The following is a 21,420-nucleotide window of genomic DNA, read 5'->3' as shown; positions in this document are numbered from 1 at the left end:
GCCCCCTCCCCCGTCCCAAAGCCCTCCAACCATTCATCAGGGAAGATCGATCCATGAACCCAACTCAGTCCTCGCTGATCCCAACTGATCCGGGTCATCCATTTATGACGACCAACAAGTAGGAAAATGTATCTTTATCTACTGCATATTCATTGTATATGAATGAATTAATTAATTAAATGGTACCTTTCCATTATTATTGCAAGCAAAAAAAAGTTCAGTTGGACGATCATGATGGCTCATGTAATGGGATATACTGTATTAGTTTAATACTTTTATTTGCAACATGTACCATTTTACCTCCGACATTAATATAATAATTTAGTGTATATATTTAAAACATTCATGAGAGAAAAAGCATAGCTACAAACAGCTCTGCTGCTTGAGTCACTGTTGGTCCAAACCAGAGTCAGTACTGCACTCGAAGGTCGTAGTTAAAGACGCGACCACTAGGGGCCAGTGTTGGGGAGATACCGCCACCGAAAGTTAAAGGTCCCATGACGTGCCACCAGGTGTGGTGTGATTAGCCGTCACAAGCCGTTTTGGAAATCTGCCCCTTATGACATCATAAGGGGCAGAAAGTGGGTGTGTCCACCTAGATGTGTGTTGGATAGATCAGTCTACCAGCCTACCCAGTGGACTGTAGCAAACGCTGCTCATCTATCCGTCACACCTCTAGGTGGACACGCACACCTTAAGGGGCTGATTTCCAAAACGGCTTGTAACGGCTAATCACACCACACCTGGTGGCATGTCATGGCACCTTTAAAGTCACTCACGAGTTAAGGGAACATTATTATGCATCATGGTTTAGAAGTGTCTCTTAGTAGGTCGGATGTCTGTCCAGATCTCAGTCAGACGCCAAGTCATCCAGATCGTCTCCGTCATCGTCCAGCACCGACAGCTGAGAGGATATCTTCTTCTGCCTGCACCCAGATAACAACAAGAACATCGGATTATAATACAGCACCCTAATCATAGTGCTAATGTGCTAATGCTAACTGTGAACTCATGTAAAGTGGGCCCGACAACACATGCATGCACGCCATGTGGCATCCACACGGGGTCACCTCAGTGTGTGTGTGTGTGTGCTAGGGGTCACCTCAGTGTGTGTGTGTGTGTGTGCTAGGGGTCACCTCAGTGTGTGTGCGTGCTAGGGGTCACCTCAGTGTGTGTGTGTGTGTGTGTGTGCGTGCTAGGGGTCACCTCAGTGTGTGTGTGTGTGTGTGTGTGTGCTAGGGGTCACCTCAGTGTGTGTGTGTGTGTGTGTGCTAGGGGTCACCTCAGTGTGTGTGTGTGTGTGTGCTAGGGGTCACCTCAGTGTGTGTGTGTGCGTGCTAGGGGTCACCTCAGTGTGTGTGTGTGTGTGCTAGGGGTCACCTCAGTGTGTGTGTGTGTGCTAGGGGTCACCTCAGTGTGTGTGTGTGTGCTAGGGGTCACCTCAGTGTGTGTGTGTGCGTGCTAGGGGTCACCTCAGCGTGCGTGTGTGTGCTAGGGGTCACCTCAGTGTGTGTGTGTGTGTGCTAGGGGTCACCTCAGTGTGTGTGTGTGTGTGTGTGCTAGGGGTCACCTCAGTTTGTGTGTGCGTGCGTGCTAGGGGTCACCTCAGTGTGTGTGTGTGTGTGTGTGCGTGCTAGGGGTCACCTCAGTGTGTGTGTGTGTGTGTGGGTCACCTCAGCGTGTGTGTGTGTGCGTGCTAGGGGTCACCTCAGTGTGTGTGTGTGCTAGGGGTCACCTCAGCGTGTGTGTGTGTGTGCGTGCTAGGGGTCACCTCAGTGTGTGTGTGTGCGTGCTAGGGGTCACCTCAGCGTGTGTGCGTGCTAGGGGTCACCTCAGTGTGTGTGCGTGCTAGGGGTCACCTCAGCGTGCCCAGGTGTCCGTGGAGCTGCTCGTTGGCCTCCAGCTGCTCGTCCAGGTCTCTCTGCAGCTTCTTCTTGGCGTTCTCCAGCCGCTCGATCTCCTCCTCGGCCTCGTCCATCTGCCTTTTGGCCGTCTTCAGCCTCTGGGTGAGCTGCAGGAGGAGTCACGCTACGTCACCACAGCCTCACCACAGCCTCACCACAGCCTCACCACAGCCTCACCACAGCCTCACCACAGCCTCAGCACAGCCTCACCACAGCCTCACCACAGCCTCAACACAGCCTCACCACAGCCTCAACACAGCCTCAACACAGCCTCACCACAGCCTCAACACAGCCTCACCACAGCCTCAACACAGCCTCACCACAGCCTCACCACAGCCTCACCACAGCCTCAACACAGCCTCACCACAGCCTCAACACAGCCTCAACACAGCCTCACCACAGCCTCAACACAGCCTCACCACAGCCTCAACACAGCCTCACCACAGCCTCACCACAGCCTCACCACAGCCTCACCACAGCCTCAACACAGCCTCACCACAGCCTCAACACAGCCTCACCACAGCCTCAACACAGCCTCACCACAGCCTCAACACAGCCTCACCACAGCCTCACCACAGCCTCAACACAGCCTCAACACAGCCTCACCACAGCCTCACCACAGCCTCACCACAGCCTCACCACAGCCTCACCACAGCCTCAACACAGCCTCACCACAGCCTCAACACAGCCTCACCACAGCCTCACCACAGCCTCACCACAGCCTCAACACAGCCTCAACACAGCCTCAACACAGCCTCAACACAGCCTCAACACAGCCTCACCACAGCCTCAACACAGCCTCAACACAGCCTCAACACAGCCTCAACACAGCCTCACCACAGCCTCAACACAGCCTCACCACAGCCTCAACACAGCCTCCTGGGGGCCAACACCACAACTCTGCTACTGGGGCGGCAGTGTCCCTGAGCAGGACGCCTCACCCTCACTGCTCCTGGTGAGCTGGCTGTCGCCCTGCGTGGTCGACTCCGCCGTCAGCGTGTGAATGAAGAGTTGTAAGTCGCTTTGGATAAAAGCGTCAGCAATATCCCCTACATCTAAATGCACCTTCAGGTCCACCGGGCCTGGTGGTCAGTGGTGACGGTTGGTAGTTAAACGCTACTCTAACATGGCCCATGGGCCCTCACCTGGTCCCGCTGGTTCTGCAGGGAAACGTTCTCTTCGTCCACCTGCATCTTCATCTCCCTCATCTTGCGCTCCAGTTTGCGGTTTGCTTGTTGCAGGGCGTTGTTGTCTCTGAGGACACACACACACACACGCACACACACGCACACACACGTACACACACACACATGAAAGGGATTAAATATTGCATATTTACCTTGTATGACTCAAGATAATGTTAGAAGTTGGATTATGTCAAGCATGTCCCATAAAGTGTGTGTGTGTGTGTGTGTGTGTGTGTGTGTGTGTGTGTGTGTGTGTGTGTGTGTGTGTGCGTGTGTGTGTGTGTGTGTGTGTGTGCGTGTGTGTGTGTGTGTGTGTGTGCGTGTGTGTGCCCACCTCTTCTCCCCCTGCAGCCGGTCCTCCAGGTCCTGGATGCGGGCGGTGAGTCTGGAGACCACCGAGTCCTGCTGGTTGACCCCCCTGACCCCCTCCAGGTGGCTCACTCTGCTCTTCAGGTCCTTGTTCTGGACGGGGACACACACATCTCATTACGTCCAGCAGGTGTGGCTCACCATCACCACTCAGTACGTCAGGGACGGGCTGATATCGGCGACCAAAGGGTGCTTCATCAGCTAGCTGAAGGCGTGATGTCAAGTTCTCAAGTGTTGTTGTTTTTCGCGTATAAACACAGCCGCATTCAGGCAAACATGTTATGTTTGAATGAAATAGCACAATAAAATCAGTTCAATATGAGCCATGAGTGTCTGTGGTGGGGATGTAAACGTCTGACCTGTTATGGGGACACAGTATTTCCCACTGGATTCAAACCCCCAACCGTACGGCGCTGAGGCAGTGCTGGGTTGGCCGTACCTGTCTCTCCAGGCCCATCTTGTCACACTCCAGGTCCTGCCTGGCAGCCCGCTCCTGCTGGACTTCTCCTCTCATCTGGTCCATCTGTTAAGACAACACGTAGAGCCGCCGTTTAATACGATGTTTCATCAGCACTCCGGTAAGCCCCGTAATCACAAACCACATCAGGCTAAATCTGAGGGTTTTGACACGAAAGGAACCCATATTGGTGAGGGGTATTGTGTCTGGCTGGGCCACACCAGACGGGGGATTGGAGGGCCCAGTGAGGGCTTCTAACAGCAGCCCTGTCTCTCTGTTTGTTCAGCAGACATCCTGACATCCTGCCTCACCAGCAGCTCTTTGAACTCGCGCTCCCACTATAACATGCTGGGGTTTTCAGAACATTTATGAGTACAGCTTTGAAAGTGACTAGGGGCTGATTGTATGCTCCCTACAACAAAACTATATGTACAGACAAAACAACAAAGCAATATTTATAAAACGGGTGGCTTAAATCAAGCGATCTGATTGGTTCCTAACTGTTGTATAATGAGCGTATACACACAGCTATGACGCCCGTTCAGTTTACAGAGTTCAGTATCACTCTGCGCCTAACTTGAACTGTTGTTTATTTATATATAAAAGCAATAGCATAGTTCACTGAAGCCTAAAAACATGTTGATTGATGGAGAGGGTGTAAATGTTGTAAAGCAATAGGCACACAGTGAGTGAACTCGATAGGAGGCTAAATTGCCGGCGAACCGAGCTACCGTCTCTAGCCTTCTCTCTGAAGGACACTACAGTGTGTTACATACCACAGCCTGTCGTGATCTATTGCTTAAATATAATATCTATGAACCTGTTCTAATAGAAGTTAATATAATACAAGCATAATATAATATATAATATAATACAAAATAATATATTATATTATATTATATTATATAATAATATATATTGTAATATTATATCTATGAACCTGTTCTAATATAATATAATACAATATAATATATAATATATAATATAATATAATAATATATATTGTAATATAATATCTATGAACCTGTTCTAAAATAATATAATATAATAATATAATATATAATATATAATATAGTATAATAATATATAGTGTAATATAATATCTATGGACCTGTTCTAATATAATATAATATATAATATATAATATAGTATAATAATATATAGTGTATATATCTCTGGACCTGTTCTAATATAATATATTACATTATATATAATATAATATAATACATTATATATAATATAATATAATACATTATATAAATATAATATAATACATTATATATAATGCAATATATAGTGTATATATCTATGAACCTGTTCTAATATAATACATTATATATAATATAATATAATACATTATATATAATATAGTATATAGTGTATATATCTATGAACCTGTTCTAATATAATACATTATATATAATATAATATAATACATTATATATAATATAGTATATAGTGTATATATCTATGAACCTGTTCCTTGCTCTTCTCCACTCGGTCCATGAGGCGGTCTGCGCTGCTCCGCTCCTCAGTCAGGTCCTCCTCCAATTGGCCGATCCGTCTCTAAGGGGGGGGGGGGGGGGGGGGGGGCATATGATGAATACAAATATATATGAATATCATATTTAAAAATAGCGTACTATTGTATTATATCATATGAAGTGCTATTAGCTATACTATATGATATAGTATAGTTTGGTAGGTTTCCCAAGGTGATCCTAGCTGTGCTGAGACAGGTCTGATGACTTTCTAACAGTAAACACAGTCTCAACCCAGAGTAAACATTGATGACAGCTCTGTGTTGTGTTATCAGCCCGTCAAACAGGTGGTGAGACGCTCGTTCAGCACCGATGGCTGTTTTAGATAACCACACATGACTGCAGGGACAAACACTTCCAGGAAGCTTTGCGTCCACATCACAAGTTTACACTCTGTTGGGTTTAATTATCGTGTGTGTGTGTGTGTGTGTGTGTGTGTGTGTGTGTGTGTGTGTGTGTGTGTGCGTGTGTGTGCCAGGGCTTGAATCGGGCCAAACACAACAAGCCTGACCGTACCCGAACCCATGAACTGAGTCTGGCCGTCCCATTGGCGTCTACACACCGCGGCCCGTTTAAAACTGACGTTTTCTTAGTTGGCTGTTTATAAGAAAACTGTGAGTTGTTTGAATGACAAAAGTCTGTTCAGAATTACTTGCGGGATCTTACTGATTCGCCCACTTCCTCTCACGAAAGCCTTGCAGAATGAATGTGGTGCCAAAGGCAGCAAATACCCGGAACGTGCATTTCAAATAGTATCCTTCGATTAACGTGATATAAACATCATTGACACGAGGAATTAACAATCAGACTTTGGCGATTGCAGACAAATCCGTTCAGAATCACGCAGGGGGGGGGGGCGTTTGTTGTAACCTTATTATGTATCGATCACAGTGATTGATCTATAAGGTTCAAGATTATCATGTTTTATTACACGGCTCTTCTCAATGCTGTGGAACGCTCCGTTCACTTGCATGGGCCTTCCCGACTTCTGGTGGTGAATGATTTTTCAATAATGACCGTTGCTAAGCATATAATGACCGCTGTCAAGGAAAATTGAGTGATTCACATTATTCGTATCACTCCGCAAGTAGTCCTATAGCCATATAACATTTAGATTAGCACAAAAAAATGCTTTTTCACACAAACACAATTGCTTACTCCCCACCACAATTATAAAATAATAAATATTTTCCCCGGCCTGAGGAACTTAAGGGGGAAAATCTCTGGTTCGGGGAGAGAATCAAACCCCTTGTGTGCGCATGAATATGAATATGTCTGTCTGTCTGTCTGTCTGTCTGTCTGTCTGTCTGTATGTGTGTGAAGGCGTGCATGTACGTGTGTGTTCCACGGCCTCTACCTCCATGAGTTTGACCTGCTGCTGGTGGTTGTCCAGCGTGGCCAGGTCTCTCTTCTCCAGCTCCTCTGCCTTCTGCTCCAGCTGCCTGCTCCTCCCCTGGGCCTCCTGGTGCTCCCGGCGGCTCTGCTGCATGTCCTTCTCCAGAGAGAGCAGCTGGACCGCAACACAAACACACACACAACACACACAACACGGTTCAATCCCGTTCAGTTCAGAGGTGTGCAGAACGCACAACACGGTTCAATCCCGTTCAGTTCAGAGGTGTGTAGAACGCACAACACGGTTCAATCCCGTTCAGTTCAGAGGTGTGTAGAACGCACAACACGTTTCAATCCTGTTCAGTGGACGGGTATGAAAGCCAGTACACAAAAAAATACTTTAAATTCTTTACTTTGGCACAAATAACTTATCTTCAAATGTAGTCTGCATATTTTCCTACTTCCCACGTCATGTGGAATACTATTTCATCCACTATTTTGGCAGTTTTCCATGCTATTCTTCTGCTCAGACCTAATCTATCCACCCGAGCTTTGGTGTACATTCTACAGGAAGTGTGCTAGCCCACTTCCTGCCGGCAGTGCTAACCCCCTTCCCGGAGAACTGTGGGGATTCAGGGGATTCGCAGGGCGCACCTCTTCCTGTAGCTTCTTGGCAGTGAGTCTGGACTTGTCCAGCTCCGCTCCCTTCTCCTCCAGCTGTCTCCTCAGCTCGGCGAGCTCCCTCTGGCTCCTCTCCCGCGCCTCGTTCACCTGCTGCTGGAGCTTCTCCGTGGAGGCCTCGCACTCGCCCATGATGCTGCTCATCTGCCCCGCCACAGCCACGGGCACAAGAGAACATTTGTTTGTTGTGAGATAGAGGACTGGGCCTTCCGCTGGAAACAGGACGCGAGAGAGTCCTGAGAGAGCTTTGGAACATGCACAGGCGTGTATAATAAGCAGGATATTAGGCCTTAAAATGTCTTCGATTACTTAAATGTGATTTAGATAGGTCTTTGGATATGTATTGAATTATGAAGTCAACATAACTTTCACCTTCAAAGTAGAGGTGCTCTGGAGATTACACACAGTAACTAAACAACGTCATACCAAAGTAATGAGGAACAGGTGTTCTTAAGGGTCTGTTCTTTCTGAAGTTTAATGAAAGCCAAACATCAGAAAGTAACCCAAGTCACCATTAAAGCTGCCATTAAAGTCACACTAGCAAATAGCAATGACTTTTTGATCTTTTGACTAATAATGCTGTCACTACAAGTTACTATTTTCCTGTTGCATGTGAAAAAATTCATTGACTTTTTGCCAGTATGGACATAAAAAAGGTCTTAAAACGCATTCAAACTGTTCTTAAAAAGGTCGAAAAGTCTTACATTTAACTTGTTGAAACCTGCAGAACTTTTTTGTACTCTTGTAATCGTTCCTTTTTGTTTTGTTTGTGTACATCATTATGTATTTGTGCTTGTCAAATCTTTTCATAACATGGTGTTTTCAACAAACACCTGTGCCATAAGGAGACGTATGAACTGTGTACTCGCCCACTCAGACACACACTGTAATGTTGGAAGGTTAAGTTCCTGTCACTTTCATGTGATTCTTCATCCAGACTCTTCAGTGTATTCTTAGATACATCAAATAAACATAGTTGTACATACTGGTAGCTCACACTGAGCGGCCACTCGCTCACCTTCTTCTGCATCTGCTCCACCGTGCGGTCCTGGGTCTTCCTCTCCTCCTCCAGCTCCTGGCGGGTCCTCCAGAGCTCCAGCACCTGGCTCTTCTCCTCCCTGAGCTTGTCCTTCAGCTCTCGGTGCTCATGGTTCAGTTTGGTCAGCTCAATCTGCCCACACAGCACCGAGGTAAGCTCACAGCTCGCTACTTTAGATGAAGCATTAGGTCTTTAAAATGTAAAAGCAACATCCATCACAAATTACACGAGCCGAGAAAACTAAAGCATTCATTTCATAACAATTAATGAATCAAACATTCACATTTCTGAAGGATTAAGCAGCAAATGTTTGGTATTTGTACTTTGACGTCAATGACTTAAGCAATCAATTATCAAATATGATTTTCATCAATGTTTCTAAATGATTAACTAATAGACAAATGGACTAACAGCGACTAACTAACTAACTAACTCCTTAATGTGAACCAGGATGTGAGGCCGTTGTTGAGAACAGCCCGTACCTGGACATCTTCCAGACGAGTGATGAGGGACTGGTTGGACTGAGACATCTGATCCTCCTTCTGCCTCACTTCCATCAGAGTGCGTTCAACCTGCTGCTTCTCTTTCTGAGCGCAACAATAAAACAACGACAGCACACCTCAGCCCACCTGACCAGACCCGCCCTATGGGAGCAGAGAGGAGACCCCTTAATGCCGTCATGGCGACGGTCCTCCCCAGGTCCACCTACCTCCAGCTGGTTGGCCCGTTGCTCCAGCTGCTTCTCCAGGCCCTTGGCCTCCCTGATGGCGTGGTGAAGCTCCTCCACCTTGGCCTCCAGCTGCCTCACCTGCTCCTTCAGGTGCCCCCTCTCTTGGCTCATGGCTCTGAACTTGTCTTGGGTCGCTTCCCGGTCTCTCTCCGCCTCGGCCTTGTCTTGACCAAGCAGAGTATTGCTCTGGCAGGAGAGACACAAACGATGCAATAACAACCGCAGTTATAACAAAAGTTTTTTTCCATGGAATGAACTAATATGTGCGGGTTGGAACAAGGAGCCAAAGAAGCCCTTCAGTCACCTCTTTGGCCTTATCCACCGCTCTGAGGAGCTTCTGAACCTTCTGCAGGTGTTCTTCCTTCAGAGCGGTCACACCTCTCTCGTGGCTCTCCACCTCCTCCTTCAGCGCCCCCTTCAGGCCTGCCAGCTCCACCTCCCTGAGCTGGAGCATCTCCTCCTGCTCCTCCTGCACCGTGAGCAGCTCCTGGAAGCCATCCCGCAGCTGGGCCATGTCCTGAGACAGGGACAGCAGTCATCTAGCAGACTACACAGCAGTCATCTAGCAGACTACACAGCAGTCATCTAGCAGACTACACAGCAGTCATCTAGCAGACTACACAGCAGTCATCTAGCAGACTACACAGCAGTCATCTAGCAGACTACACAGCAGTCATCTAGCAGACTACACAGCAGTCATCTAGCAGACTACACAGCAGTCATCTAGCAGACTACACAGCAGTCATCTAGCAGACTACACAGCAGTCATCTAGCAGACTACACAGCAGTCATCTAGCAGACTACACATCAGTCATCTAGCAGACTATATCCTGAGACATGGACATCCAGTCATCTAGCAGACTATAACCTGAGACATGTTCATCCAGTCATCTAGCAGACTATAACCTGAGACATGTTCATCCAGTCATCTAGCAGACTATAACCTGAGACATGTTCATCCAGTCATCTAGCAGACTACACTGTTATCCAGCCACTTACTGAGAACAAGGGAGGCTGAGAACAATCAAAGCATGCAATCAAAATTGGAGAAGGGACAAGAAATACCACGTGCTGCATGACCTAGTTTCTAAAAACAACTGAACTAGACACAATGCAGACCGCAAGGGGTAAGAACAACTACTATGGTTTTTGGTCCATCCATCACTAACTTAAATTCATCTTGATTTAAAAGTTTCCTATCTATTTGTCAAATGGTCCTCACTTTTAGAAGCACTTCCTTGTCTGCGTTGCTGTCCTCTGAGTTCTTGGCCTGGTCCAACTCGTCGTGCATCTCAGAGAGTTGGTGCTGGAGGTCCTTCATCTCCGACTTGGAGCGGTCTCGCTCTGCTTTCAGCTGGGCCAGCCTGACACGCCGAGGCAAATCACACACTTGTGTGTTAAGATCAAGGCTTGATGCTGTTCATTGAATACTGAAACACTGAATTCTGCACACGTCAGTATGTTTTGGTGACAGATACGACCACAATGTGTTTTTATTCTATTATTTTTAAAATGACATAAAGCTCTTACTCCTGTTTGGTGGAATGAAGGTCTGTCTCCACTTCAGCCAGTCGACCGCGGAGCTTTGCCAGCTCAAACTCACCCTTGTTTAACATTTCAGCCATGCTCTTTCTATCATTCCTGGCCTTTTCACAGGCCTTGGCTAACAGCTTTTCATTCTACAGAACATACACAAATAAATAATGACCAACTTCACAAAGACCAAAAGATCGAGTACAACAATTAGTTAAACCTCCATGTTTTCATAGATGTGATCTCATGTAACGGTCGGACTCCGCTGTACCTTAATCTCCACCTTGAGCTGTTTCTTCAACTCGTCCACCTCATATTTCAGTACAGTCTGTTTCTCCTGCAGATCCTTAGAGCCAGTAGTATGATCCTAGAGGAGAGAGTATCAACATATGAAGCATGAATCACTGACACCCCTCTCTATGAGGGAGAGGAAGGCCCCAGAGCTTACCCTCTCCTCCTTCTCCACTATCTCCGCTGTCTTCCACTTCAGTGTGTTCATCCTCTCCAGCACCAGGTGGACCTTCTTCTCTGTGGTGGACTCGTTATCCGTCGTCCTGAAACACCAACGTAAACACACTTCCAGGGTTAACCCCCGGTCATAATGTTGGTCATAATCACATTAGTCTGCGCAGTAGTCGTATTTCGATCACTGTGAACAGGATCTTAGAGAAAGTAGATCCGTATTGCACCGTATTGCACAGAGCAAGGAGTCGTGTTGTTGTGCAACAGTCAATGCATTTATCCCTTTTTTCAAATATTTTTCCATGTATTATTATTATTGCTGCCATTGTTATCAAGTCAGTAGAATGAAAATTCATTAGATTATTACATTCTTGCTCAATGAAGCGACTAGAGACTAAAGCCCATCTATAATCAAGAGTGTGGAAATGTGTTCATAGTCAGGATTCCAATCCAATGCGTTGAGCACACACAGCTGTAACCACCGGGCCTTATCTGAGAGCGTGAGGACCCAACACCATCGGGACGGCCAAGGGAGGCTAGCCCTCATATTTATAACAAATGTCCCTCACCTCCAAGTCAAGTCGACTTTATTTACTACAACTTCAGCCTCAAAGGGCATCACAGGCACACACACAAATGAAGTTTGACAGCCCCTCCCCCACACCGGACCAAATGCCTTGAACATGCAGGAGAGAACCTCCTCCATATGCAGTGGGAACAGGAAGGGACCTTAAGAAGGGATTGCAGAGGATCTCCCTTCAGGAATGCTAGGAGGGCAAGAGGTGACGGGCGGGCCAACACAACATTGTATTAAAGTGGCGTGACTGTTGTTTCCTACTTTATGTAATTATGAATGTAATTGAGAATGTAATTACGAAGAGGGAATCAGAAGACGACAAGAAGGCAAAAGGACAAGAGGAGCCCTTGAAAGTGATCTTGTGTATAAGTAATGTGGTGTTGGGTTCAACACATTCCTGAACCAGAGCTAGTGTCAGCCGGGCCCAGTAGGTCTACACAGGAAGCACCAGGCCATAGCGGCGCTAGCTAGAGAGCTAGTAGAGATCTAGCTACGGTATTAGCTTGATTCCCCTGGGTCTACTGTGTCCTGCACAGCACACTTCAACGTTTGAAACACTCACCCATCCTTGAGATAGAAGTACAGTATCTGTTTGGCTGTGTCTTCATTTGAGTCTGCGGACACCTCCTTCTGCCCTTTCAGAAGATCAGGAGTGACCTGTTTAAGAACCAAACAGCACGTTTATACAGCCTTTGGACAAGGAATCCTCCTGCTACATGTAGTGAAACTCTTTACCTGTGCATCTCTGTCCTGGGTTTCCTCCACGTGGTTTGAGGGTGCCTGGGACTGGGGTGGAGACACTCGTCCCAGTCCGTTGAGCACTGGTTTGGCGGTCAGGGGAGGTGTTGGGGAGGACTCCCTCCCTGGGTGTTCCTGGTAGAGCTGGGTGGTGGAGGAGCTCTGCTGCCTGCGCCCGGTCACCGGTGTGCCCGGGCCTCCGCTGAGGAACCTGGAGCCCGGTTCCTCGGGGGGACAACCGCCGTCTGCGTTCAAGGCCCCAGCCCGGGCGCCCTTCAGGGAGGAGGCTCTGCTGGAGGAGAAGGAGGAGGAGGCCGAGGAGGAAGCGGAGGAGTCCGAGGTCTTCCTGCTGTCCACGCTGCGAGACCTCCTCTGGTCCTCCAGGTTGATCCTGCTCCGCGGGCCGAAGCGACCCCTCTTCTGCTGGGTGCTGTTGAATCGGTCGATCAGCTTGCCCACCGAGGAGATGGTGTCTGTTTCAACAGAGTTTGGGGACCTGGCAGGGACGGCTTTACCTGGAGGGGCGGGTTCGCTGGGCTGATGCTCGTCGTGGTCTGGATCCAGACCCTCGGCAGGCAGCGGGATCCGGGCTCTGTTAGCGACGGCCTGGGGGGTCTGAGTAGGAAAGGGACCCGGGTGAGGAGGACACGCCCGGGGGTCTGCGACGGTCTGTGGGGCGATGAGGAGGTTGAGGTTGTTTCGCTCAGGGTCGTAAGGTCGCAGTAGCTCTGGGTGTCGCTGATAATGAAGTGCGTTGGAGGCTGCGGTTCGTCCTGAGTCCCTGGACTCTGAGTCTGTGACCTGGCCTTGGCTAGCCGGCCCTTCTTCTGAGGACCGGTCCAGAGACGCTCCCCTCCTCTGGCCCTGCTGCTCTGAGTGAGGAGCCGGTGAATCCCTGAGGCTCTCCTGGTCATTGCTGTTCATAACCACGTAGGGACGGCCTTTGATCCCCTGGATTTGGACCCTCACTCCGAACAGGTTGTCCGGGCTGCTCCTGGGGCGGCTGTGCGGCTGGACGTAGCCTCTCTGGACCCTGACGTCCGGGGAAACGTTCATCCTGCGCTGCTCCATCGGAACTCAAGTGACTTGAGACACGAGGAGGACTTCGAGTAGTGGTAGGACTGCTGAGAAACATGTATTTCCAATTTTAATTTGAACCAACCGTGAGCGTGTAATGTGAAACTAGCAAAGTGGGTCTGGTGGTTAGGCCATATATCATGTGAAATAGCCAGGGTAACTGTTTACACAACACTGGGCTGCGCCTGAGCTTAGGACAATGAATGACAGTTAACTGACACCACAGCTACACGCATCAGCTGTGCTGAAAGAATAACTTGATACGTATTAACAACACATTGACACGGCAGAGAAATGAAAACAGTCCATTCTGTGTGCTCACGACAGGGCAGGCTATTGTAAAGCATCCCAAGCTGCATGACGACAACAATGCGCGGCCGTGGACTCCCCGCTGAGTGGCGTCATGCACTGTGACAATATGGGGACGCTTTTTATTAACAAGTGTGTCACTGTTAACTAACAACTAACCTTGTTTCTGCGCAAACAAAACACGTTTATTCTGAATAGCACGGTCCTTAGCCATCCTTAAGTTAATGATCAAGTCAAAAGAACGGGAAGCTTGTCAAAGCACCAATCCCGTAAAGTGATATAGTCAACGTTTTATGAGGATAAAAACATTTCTATATTATGAGAAAAAAAATATTGCTATATTTTCATTGAAACAATGCCACCAATAAAGTAGCAAAACAGTAAAAGCAGTTCTGATTGATAATGCCCACTCAGGACTTTGTCATCCGGTTCTGCTGAAGCTTCAGATCCTGTGGGTTGCCTCGCCCTTGGAATATTTACCCAAGTTATAACTTAATGTGAGAAAAACCTCCGAGTATAGCGATCACAAGTTAGACAAAACAAAATAGTTATATTCATAAAAGTCTCAAACTTACCAAGAGTTACAGAGCGGAGTTACAGCGCAGTCCTCCTTACGACGCGCTGAGGGCGGTAATGACTGGGGCGCGTCTACCCGTACTGGTGGGGCTGGGAAACGGTGGGGCTGGTACTGGTGAGGCTGGGAAAGGTGGGGCTGGGACTGGTTGGGCTGTTAGTGGTGGGGCTGAGACTGGTGGTGGAGTGGTGGAGACTGACTACTCAGTCTCTGGTCAGGAGGTGCTGAGAGAGACTGGAGGGGCTGAGAGAGACTGGAGGGGCTGAGAGAGACTGGAGGGGCTGAGAGAGACTGGAGGGGCTGAGAGAGACTGGAGGGGCTGGGACTGGTGGGACTGGGACTGACTACTGCCCAGTCTCTGGTCTCCGCCCCAACCTACTCGTCCTCCAGTGCCTTATCACAACCAAACTCCTACAATATGAAGCCTACTTTTATCCCGAATATATGACCAGTGAATGAAGCAGTCGACATATTGAAAAGGACGTTTATTGCTACATCATTTTGACACATGCCTAGGGCTACTTAAAAGTGTACACATATTGGCTGTTTTTATTTTGCTCAGCAGATAACATGAGATGAGTAGAAACAAATGCAGTTCAATGAAGTAGGAAAGTGATATGCTTAAAGGGTAGGCTATAAACATAAAACATTGAGCTACTGTTAAAATTGAACACAGCTATTTTCCGCTGCATAATCTTTTCACAAGGATTGTATAAAAGATAACTTAGATAACTTAGAAAATGGAAACAATGTAATAGAAAAACGAACATGCAATAGCAACCGATCCGGGCATAGACTAAATTGTAAGAACAATAATTACACTTAAAACGATATGGGGGAAAACTGCAAAGTGCTCTGTCCTACCCATCAGTGTATCATTAGGTACAGACGGGCTTAGATCTATAACACAATGTTGCAGCGAACACATGAAGAACATCACTGTTAAGATATACGATGCCTCTACGTCACAACATTCTTGGATGTCTGGGTTCATTCACAGAATGGTCAAACTCCTGCAATTTTCGCACACACCACAAACACACACGTGGAGTGTTGCGTTCCCGTGAGCCACGCACGACGGACAGATGGCGACTCCGTTACGCACGCAGCGCGGCGCCGCTCCTCTGAGCTTGAACATATACTCATACATTGTAAACTTGTATCCGTAACATAAAGTGGGCGACCGTTTCCCCTACTCTTGTCTAAGATATCGAAACGGAAACATAATCAATAAATAGAAAATATGTACAAAAACATCTTCAGTTTACAATGCATTTGTCTGTTACAAGTACGTGTAGGCACAAGTTATAAGTCTGTTTATACCAGACGATTGTTCAATTGCATCAAATGCGAACAGAGCTGCTTTAGAAGACACAAGAGTGACTTCTACTCAGACCGCTACTCTCTAAGGATGCTCTGTGGGAATCTGCATATTAGAGACATAACCATATCATCATCATCATAATGTCAAAATAAGACATTTATATATTGGTATCCACACAGATGTATCATAAATACGCTTAATGTAATGCCAAACTAGGATACTGTCATTTGGTGAAAAATAAAACAATACCTTAATTCTACTCATGTCTTAAGACTAGTTTGGTTCATAAGTTACCTATAAGGTCAATTGAATGTCCTCTAAAGAGCCAGTGAGCCCACTGATTCAGATGTAATTCAACACTATGTGATAAAAAAAAAAGTGTGTTTTGGGCTGAGAGTCAGGAAAGAGAGGGGCGTGTTATCCCCATGGTTACAACCTATGCCAACTTTATGATACTTTTTTTAGTACCGTTGTTGTGTAACTGTTATGAGTGTTATAATAAGCAATGTTATATATGAAATACGCCACACACCGTAGCGTTATACTATAGGGGTCCGGGAAACCTAACCCTCACTCAGACGCAGACATTAAATACATCTCTGCTCAGACAGATCTTCACCCTCCACACACTCACCCTGTGGTTGGATGGAATAGATTACAATGTTGATGATTATATACTACAAATTACCACATTTAAAACAAAATAAAGTTTTGGGTTCACTGGCTCTTTAAACGGGGCCATATTGTTCTGGTTATAATTCCCTGGGTGCTTGTTATTTATTTGTGTGTGTGTGTGTGTGTGTGTGTGTGTGTGTGTGTGTGTGTGTGTGTGTGTGTGTGTGTGTGTGTGTGTGTGTGTGTGTGTGTGTGTGTGTGTGTCTGTGCATGTGTGTGACTGGGAGGGAATGAAGATGTGTAGTGATTGTAGGAGTGAGAGGAAACGTCATGTCGCAGTGTAGCGATAGTAGGAGTGAGTGGAGACATAGAGTGGAGTGATAGTAGGAGTGAGTGGAGCTGTAGGAGTGAGGGGAGACATGGAGTGGAGTGATAGTAGGAGTGAGGGGAGCTGTAGGAGTGAGTGGAGCTGTAGGAGTGAGGGGAGCTGCAGGGGCGTAGTGGATCAGTGCTCAGAGACGCCCCATGGGGTGGCTGGTGTCGGCCAGGCCGGGGTGGAAGGCCAGGTGCATGGACTGCTGCTCCGTCAGGCCAGCAGACGCCTTCTCCTCCTCCCTCCGGCGCAGACACGCCGCCTTTGGGTTCAGGTTCCTCTCTGTGGGAGCAACGTGAGAGTCAGGGTGTGAACCACGAGGAGGAAACGAGAGGCCTGTTTGTTGTTAACGCTATCCACATGATGCTTCTCACTTTGAACAAATCACTCTCTAGACGTCCAATGAACACCTTTCCAACCAGTAGTTAACCTTACTAGTGAAAACCTTTTTGAGACCAAAAACGGTCAAAATAAGTTGCTATACAAAGGATATGTAATTAGCCTTCATGAGATGAGATCTATCAAATCTTTAGATTAAACAATCCATCCATCTATCTATCCACCATCTATCCATCCATGTATCTCTAGCTTTCATCCATTTCTCAAACTTCAATCTATTAATCCACTTCTCTGTCCAAACTACCACACCACCAATCCGTCTATCCATCCATCCATATCTCTTTACATAACACTTCACCTCTCTATCAACACATCCTCCTGGATGATCTGAATCTAGCCCTCATCTATCATCTCATCTATCTCCTGAATCTAGCCCCCCTCTATCTCCTGAATCTAGCCCCCCTCTATCTCCTGAATCTAGCCCCCCTCTATCTCCTGAATCTAGCCCCCCTCTATCTCCTGAATCTAGCCCCCCTCTATCTCCTGAATCTAGCCCCCCTCTATCTCCTGAATCTAGCCCCCCTCTATCTCCTGAATCTAGCCCCCCTCTATCTCCTGAATCTAGCCCCCCTCTATCTCCTGAATCTAGCCCCCATCCCTCATCTCCTGGCCGTAGACGGACCAGGCCGGACGTAGGACGACCACTGACCCCTGACTTGCTGCTCCAGGCTGAGGATGACGGCCACGGCCTGGTGCAGCACCAGCAGCTTGGTCTGCGGCTTCTCGCTGTTCAGGTGCAGCTGGCACATGTGGCCCAGCTCCTTGAAGGCCTCGTTGATGTCGCGCACGCGCAGGCGCTCCCGGGCGTTGTTGGCCATGCGCCGCTCGCGCTCCCGCTCCGCCTTCTGCTCGGGGCTCAGGTCCTCGTCCTCGTGAAGGCTGAGAGGGGAAGGAGACGAACGCCAGCGGTGTGAGGATGACCACCGTGGTGGTGGTGGTGGTGAATGAAGGAGCGTGAAAAGCTATTGCTGTTGTAGTAAATGTCAATGTCATGAAGTCAGACTGAATTTAAATTAATATTATAAATATTTAGAGTTTTCTTTTATCACAGACACATATATTGGCAGATGTTATTTTTTTTACCTTGTCAAGGTAAAAAAAATAACATCTGCCAATATATGTGTCTGTGACAAAAGAAAACTCTAAATATTTATCTCAAGTGTAGACACAATGAACGTATTACAACTATGAGTTTAAATGAAGTTAGTCAACAGAGCAGCCTCATGATGCCACACTGAAGTGACAGAGAGTCTACCGGTGGAGGACTAGGTCTGCTTCATACTGTGGAGGTGTCTGCCCTCTGCTGGCTACTGCGGCCCCATACAGTAAGACGTCCTTATGGTTTATTGTGTTCCATTTGTAAATGTGTCACCTATTCACTTATTGTGAATAGCGACTTGGCAAATAATAACAAATAACACTACTAACGAACTAACTTAGTAACTCTGTGGTTAATTAACAGTGTTCATTTAGTCAATGTAGTTCTACCGTATGACAATGCAGCTATAGACACATAAAGGCCTACTTTGTGCACAGTGTTTTTTTTAATAGATCTTTAGTGAGGTTGATTCAGTGCTACTAGGCTTTCTGTTGTCGAGGTTGATTCTGCATACCTGGCCGGGGTGCTGTTGTCGTCGTGCAGCTTGTGTTCGCCCTCCTCGTCTGATCGCTGGCTGTCTGAGCTGTGGTTGGTGTGCATCATCTCCTCCCTGTCTACACCTTCCAGCTTCAGCTCCTGGTTGCCTGTCAACACAACACACACACTTAACACACACACTTCAACGTACACTTTACTGGGTCTGTTTCAGAACCAAAACTAAAAACAGACACAGAGTCCATGACCAGGAGGAGCAGGAGGCTAACCCCTAGCTGACCCTCCATGACCGCCGTCCCCCTGGAGGTCAGCAGCTAGCCCCTAGCTGACCCTCCATGACCGCCGTCCCCCTGGAGGTCAGCAGCTAGCCCCTAGCTGACCCTCCATGACGTGTGGAGGGGCTGATTATGGTCCCGCGTTCACACAACGCAATGACCACGCAGACGCTTCGATGCAGTCGTGAACCTGTTTTTGGTTCTGCGTCGGCTTTTAGTGAGCGGACCAATAACAGCCCTTGCCGCTGAGTCGCCTCGACGGAAGGTTACAATTTTTGGGAAGCGCACGTCAGGCCCTTGCGGTTGGACGCAAGGAGGGTCCGCAAGGACGTAACGGGTCCGTAACCCCCTTGCGTTGCGTGAAGGTGGGGCCAGAATCAGCCTTTAAAGGACCCTGTCTCTGGAGGAGAGCCGGGGCGGGCCCCAGTGAAGGACCCACCTCTGCCGCCGCAGCCCTGCATGGTCTGGAGCGCCAGGCGCTGCCTCGCCGCGTACGGGTGGCCATTTTGTATCCGGCCTTGGAACGCCTGATGGTTGGTGTTCATGGTGACCGCCTCCACCTGCACAAACAACAGTTAGTGTGTCATAAAACAACAAGGATTATTAAAACCATGCCTCGGAAGACACACACCAGACCTTTGGAAGTATCCTTAAAACCTTGCCAACACAAAAAAAAAAGTAAACTACTAATCACCCAAACTACTGCTCGTTGCCTTAAGGAATAAATGACTTCATTCTTTAAAAAATGAAAAGTGAATTAGTTGAATACCGAAGCCTCCACCCAAGCCAAGGATTAATATAAAGACCCTGTTCTCCTGCGTGTACCACTCCCTCCCAGCGGGCTGAAGCCTGTCTCCTAAACGCTGACCGTAATGCAGCTGACTCCATGGTGGAGGTGGTAATATCCCCACAAAGACAATGGGTCACAGCATTCCCCCATTGTGTCCCGTTTCCTATTTCAGGGACGCCCACTCACTCACCCCCCCCCCCACCAGTGCCTCCCCCCCGCCCAGGGCTGGAAAACATGTGGAAATAACATATGTGGAAAAAATGTCCAATGCTAAACAGATTTCAGAAGAAATTAGCTTTCAGAGCATTCTCTTTGGACAGCAGATTCTTTTATACTCACTGTATTCATCACACACACACACACACACACACGCACACACACATACACACAGGCACACACACACGCACAAGCACACACACACACACACACACACACACACACGCTCCCTGAACAGCTTCACACTCTCTCTCCATGATATGATATCCACCACATTTGACTGTTGTGGCCCATGGACGCGGAGATGATGGCTCACCATGGCGGCATTGTGGCCGGGCGCCAGCTGCGTAGGGGCCGGCGGTGTGGTGGCGGCGGGGCCGGCGTGGCTCAGCAGGCCGTGGAGGTCGCCGGGCAACCCGGCCGTGGGGCCCACAGCGTGGTTCCTCAGCACGTGGATCACATCATCCAGCCGGTCCAGACGGTCCTCCACCTGAGACTAGACACACACACACACACATACGCACGCACAAACGTGCACACACACACATGCACACACACGCACCCACACACAGACACACACACATGAACACAGGGCTAGACTTCATCCCATCATTAATTAGTGTTTTCTATGTATTACTCTCTGTGGGCGTGGCGGTGACACACCAATGAGAAGCCGTGTTTTTGAAAGAGGAACCCAGTCGTACCATTGATATGAGGGAGGACTCGTAGGCGGGGGAGGCCGGGGACTGAGCTGGGTTCCAGGGCCGCATGTTGGGGCCTGGATGGGAAGAAAAGGGGAAAGGATAAGGATAAGGATAAGGATAAGGTTAAGGATAAGGTTAAGGATTCTTTCTTTATTGCCATTGCAGAACATAGTACGAATTAGTCTCAACGTTCCAGTGTGTGTGTTTAACAAATATAGTGCAACAGGACAAGGACAGAAAAAAGAGTAAAAGACATAATAAAAAAGAGTAAAAGACATAATAAAGACATCAGTGCAATGGGTGATGAAATAAAAAATAAATAAATGATAATAAATAAATAAAAAGACCATGTCCAGGTGTAGTGAGGTAGTGTCATTGTAGTTAATAAGAAGGATAATAACTCAATAAGAAATACATCAATACATCAAAAACATTAATTCAATTTAATAAAATATTTGACAAATAAAGCGTATGAATGTGGTGTCTGTTGTGGTCAGTGGGGGGTGTGGGGGCCGTACCTGAGGGTTCGGTGGGGGCCGGCGGGGGGGAGGGGGAGCGGGCGGGCGTGGACGCGCTGGAGGGGAAACTGCTGCTGGTGTGGTCAGGAGAGTATATCT

The 21,420-nt window shown here is 47.8% G+C and overlaps 2 protein-coding genes across 3 annotated transcripts in view; both read right to left on the bottom strand.

Moving 5' to 3' along the window:
* Positions 1-739: 739 nt before the first annotated feature.
* On the bottom strand, positions 740-14,654 carry LOC311357320 (cingulin-like protein 1). Its single transcript, XM_084477223.1, has 19 exons — positions 14,515-14,654; positions 12,551-13,677; positions 12,378-12,472; positions 11,225-11,330; positions 11,048-11,143; positions 10,774-10,922; positions 10,466-10,607; positions 9,548-9,760; positions 9,223-9,429; positions 8,996-9,100; positions 8,493-8,645; positions 7,448-7,618; positions 6,816-6,968; positions 5,394-5,483; positions 3,900-3,983; positions 3,426-3,553; positions 3,050-3,158; positions 1,860-2,011; positions 740-926 (listed from the first exon to the last, which is right to left on the bottom strand). Exons 2-19 carry the CDS (start codon positions 13,622-13,624, stop codon positions 851-853), a joined length of 3,303 nt encoding a protein of 1,100 aa, XP_084333349.1. The 5' UTR covers positions 13,625-13,677; positions 14,515-14,654; the 3' UTR covers positions 740-850.
* Positions 14,655-16,645: 1,991 nt separating this feature from the next.
* Positions 16,646-21,420, bottom strand: part of LOC311357040 (transcription factor 12-like) — a gene marked incomplete at its 5' end in the record, with an annotated part of 9,343 nt that continues 4,568 nt past the window's right edge. The window contains 7 exons of one of the 2 annotated variants that reach the window (XM_084476912.1): positions 16,646-17,107; positions 17,874-18,103; positions 18,838-18,967; positions 19,533-19,653; positions 20,416-20,595; positions 20,804-20,877; positions 21,322-21,418. In XM_084476912.1, coding sequence (XP_084333038.1) covers positions 16,965-17,107; positions 17,874-18,103; positions 18,838-18,967; positions 19,533-19,653; positions 20,416-20,595; positions 20,804-20,877; positions 21,322-21,418 — 975 coding nt within the window. In that variant the 3' untranslated portion in view covers positions 16,646-16,964. Of the gene's footprint in view, positions 17,108-17,873; positions 18,193-18,837; positions 18,968-19,532; positions 19,654-20,415; positions 20,596-20,803; positions 20,878-21,321; positions 21,419-21,420 lie in introns of those variants that run through there. The other variant, XM_084476913.1, reaches the window with a different exon arrangement.

Source organism: Micromesistius poutassou (assembly GCF_964030765.1).
Source record: "Micromesistius poutassou genome assembly, chromosome: 13".
Lineage (NCBI taxonomy): Eukaryota > Metazoa > Chordata > Actinopteri > Gadiformes > Gadidae > Micromesistius > Micromesistius poutassou.
This window is presented reverse-complemented; position numbering and strand designations above follow the sequence as displayed.

What these genes read in the sequence shown, in the direction of transcription:
- LOC311357320 (XM_084477223.1), bottom strand. Translation starts at nt 13,624, where the DNA reads ATGGAGCAGCGCAGGATGAACGTTTCCCCGGACGTCAGGGTCCAGAGA. An exon ending in TACTTCTATCTCAAGGATGG is followed by an intron (nt 11,331 to 12,377) that starts GTGAGTGTTTCA and finishes TTGGTGTTTCAG; the next exon opens with GACGACGGATAACGAGTCCA. An exon ending in AGCAGGTCAAACTCATGGAG is followed by an intron (nt 5,484 to 6,815) that starts GTAGAGGCCGTG and finishes CCCCCCCCTTAG; the next exon opens with AGACGGATCGGCCAATTGGA.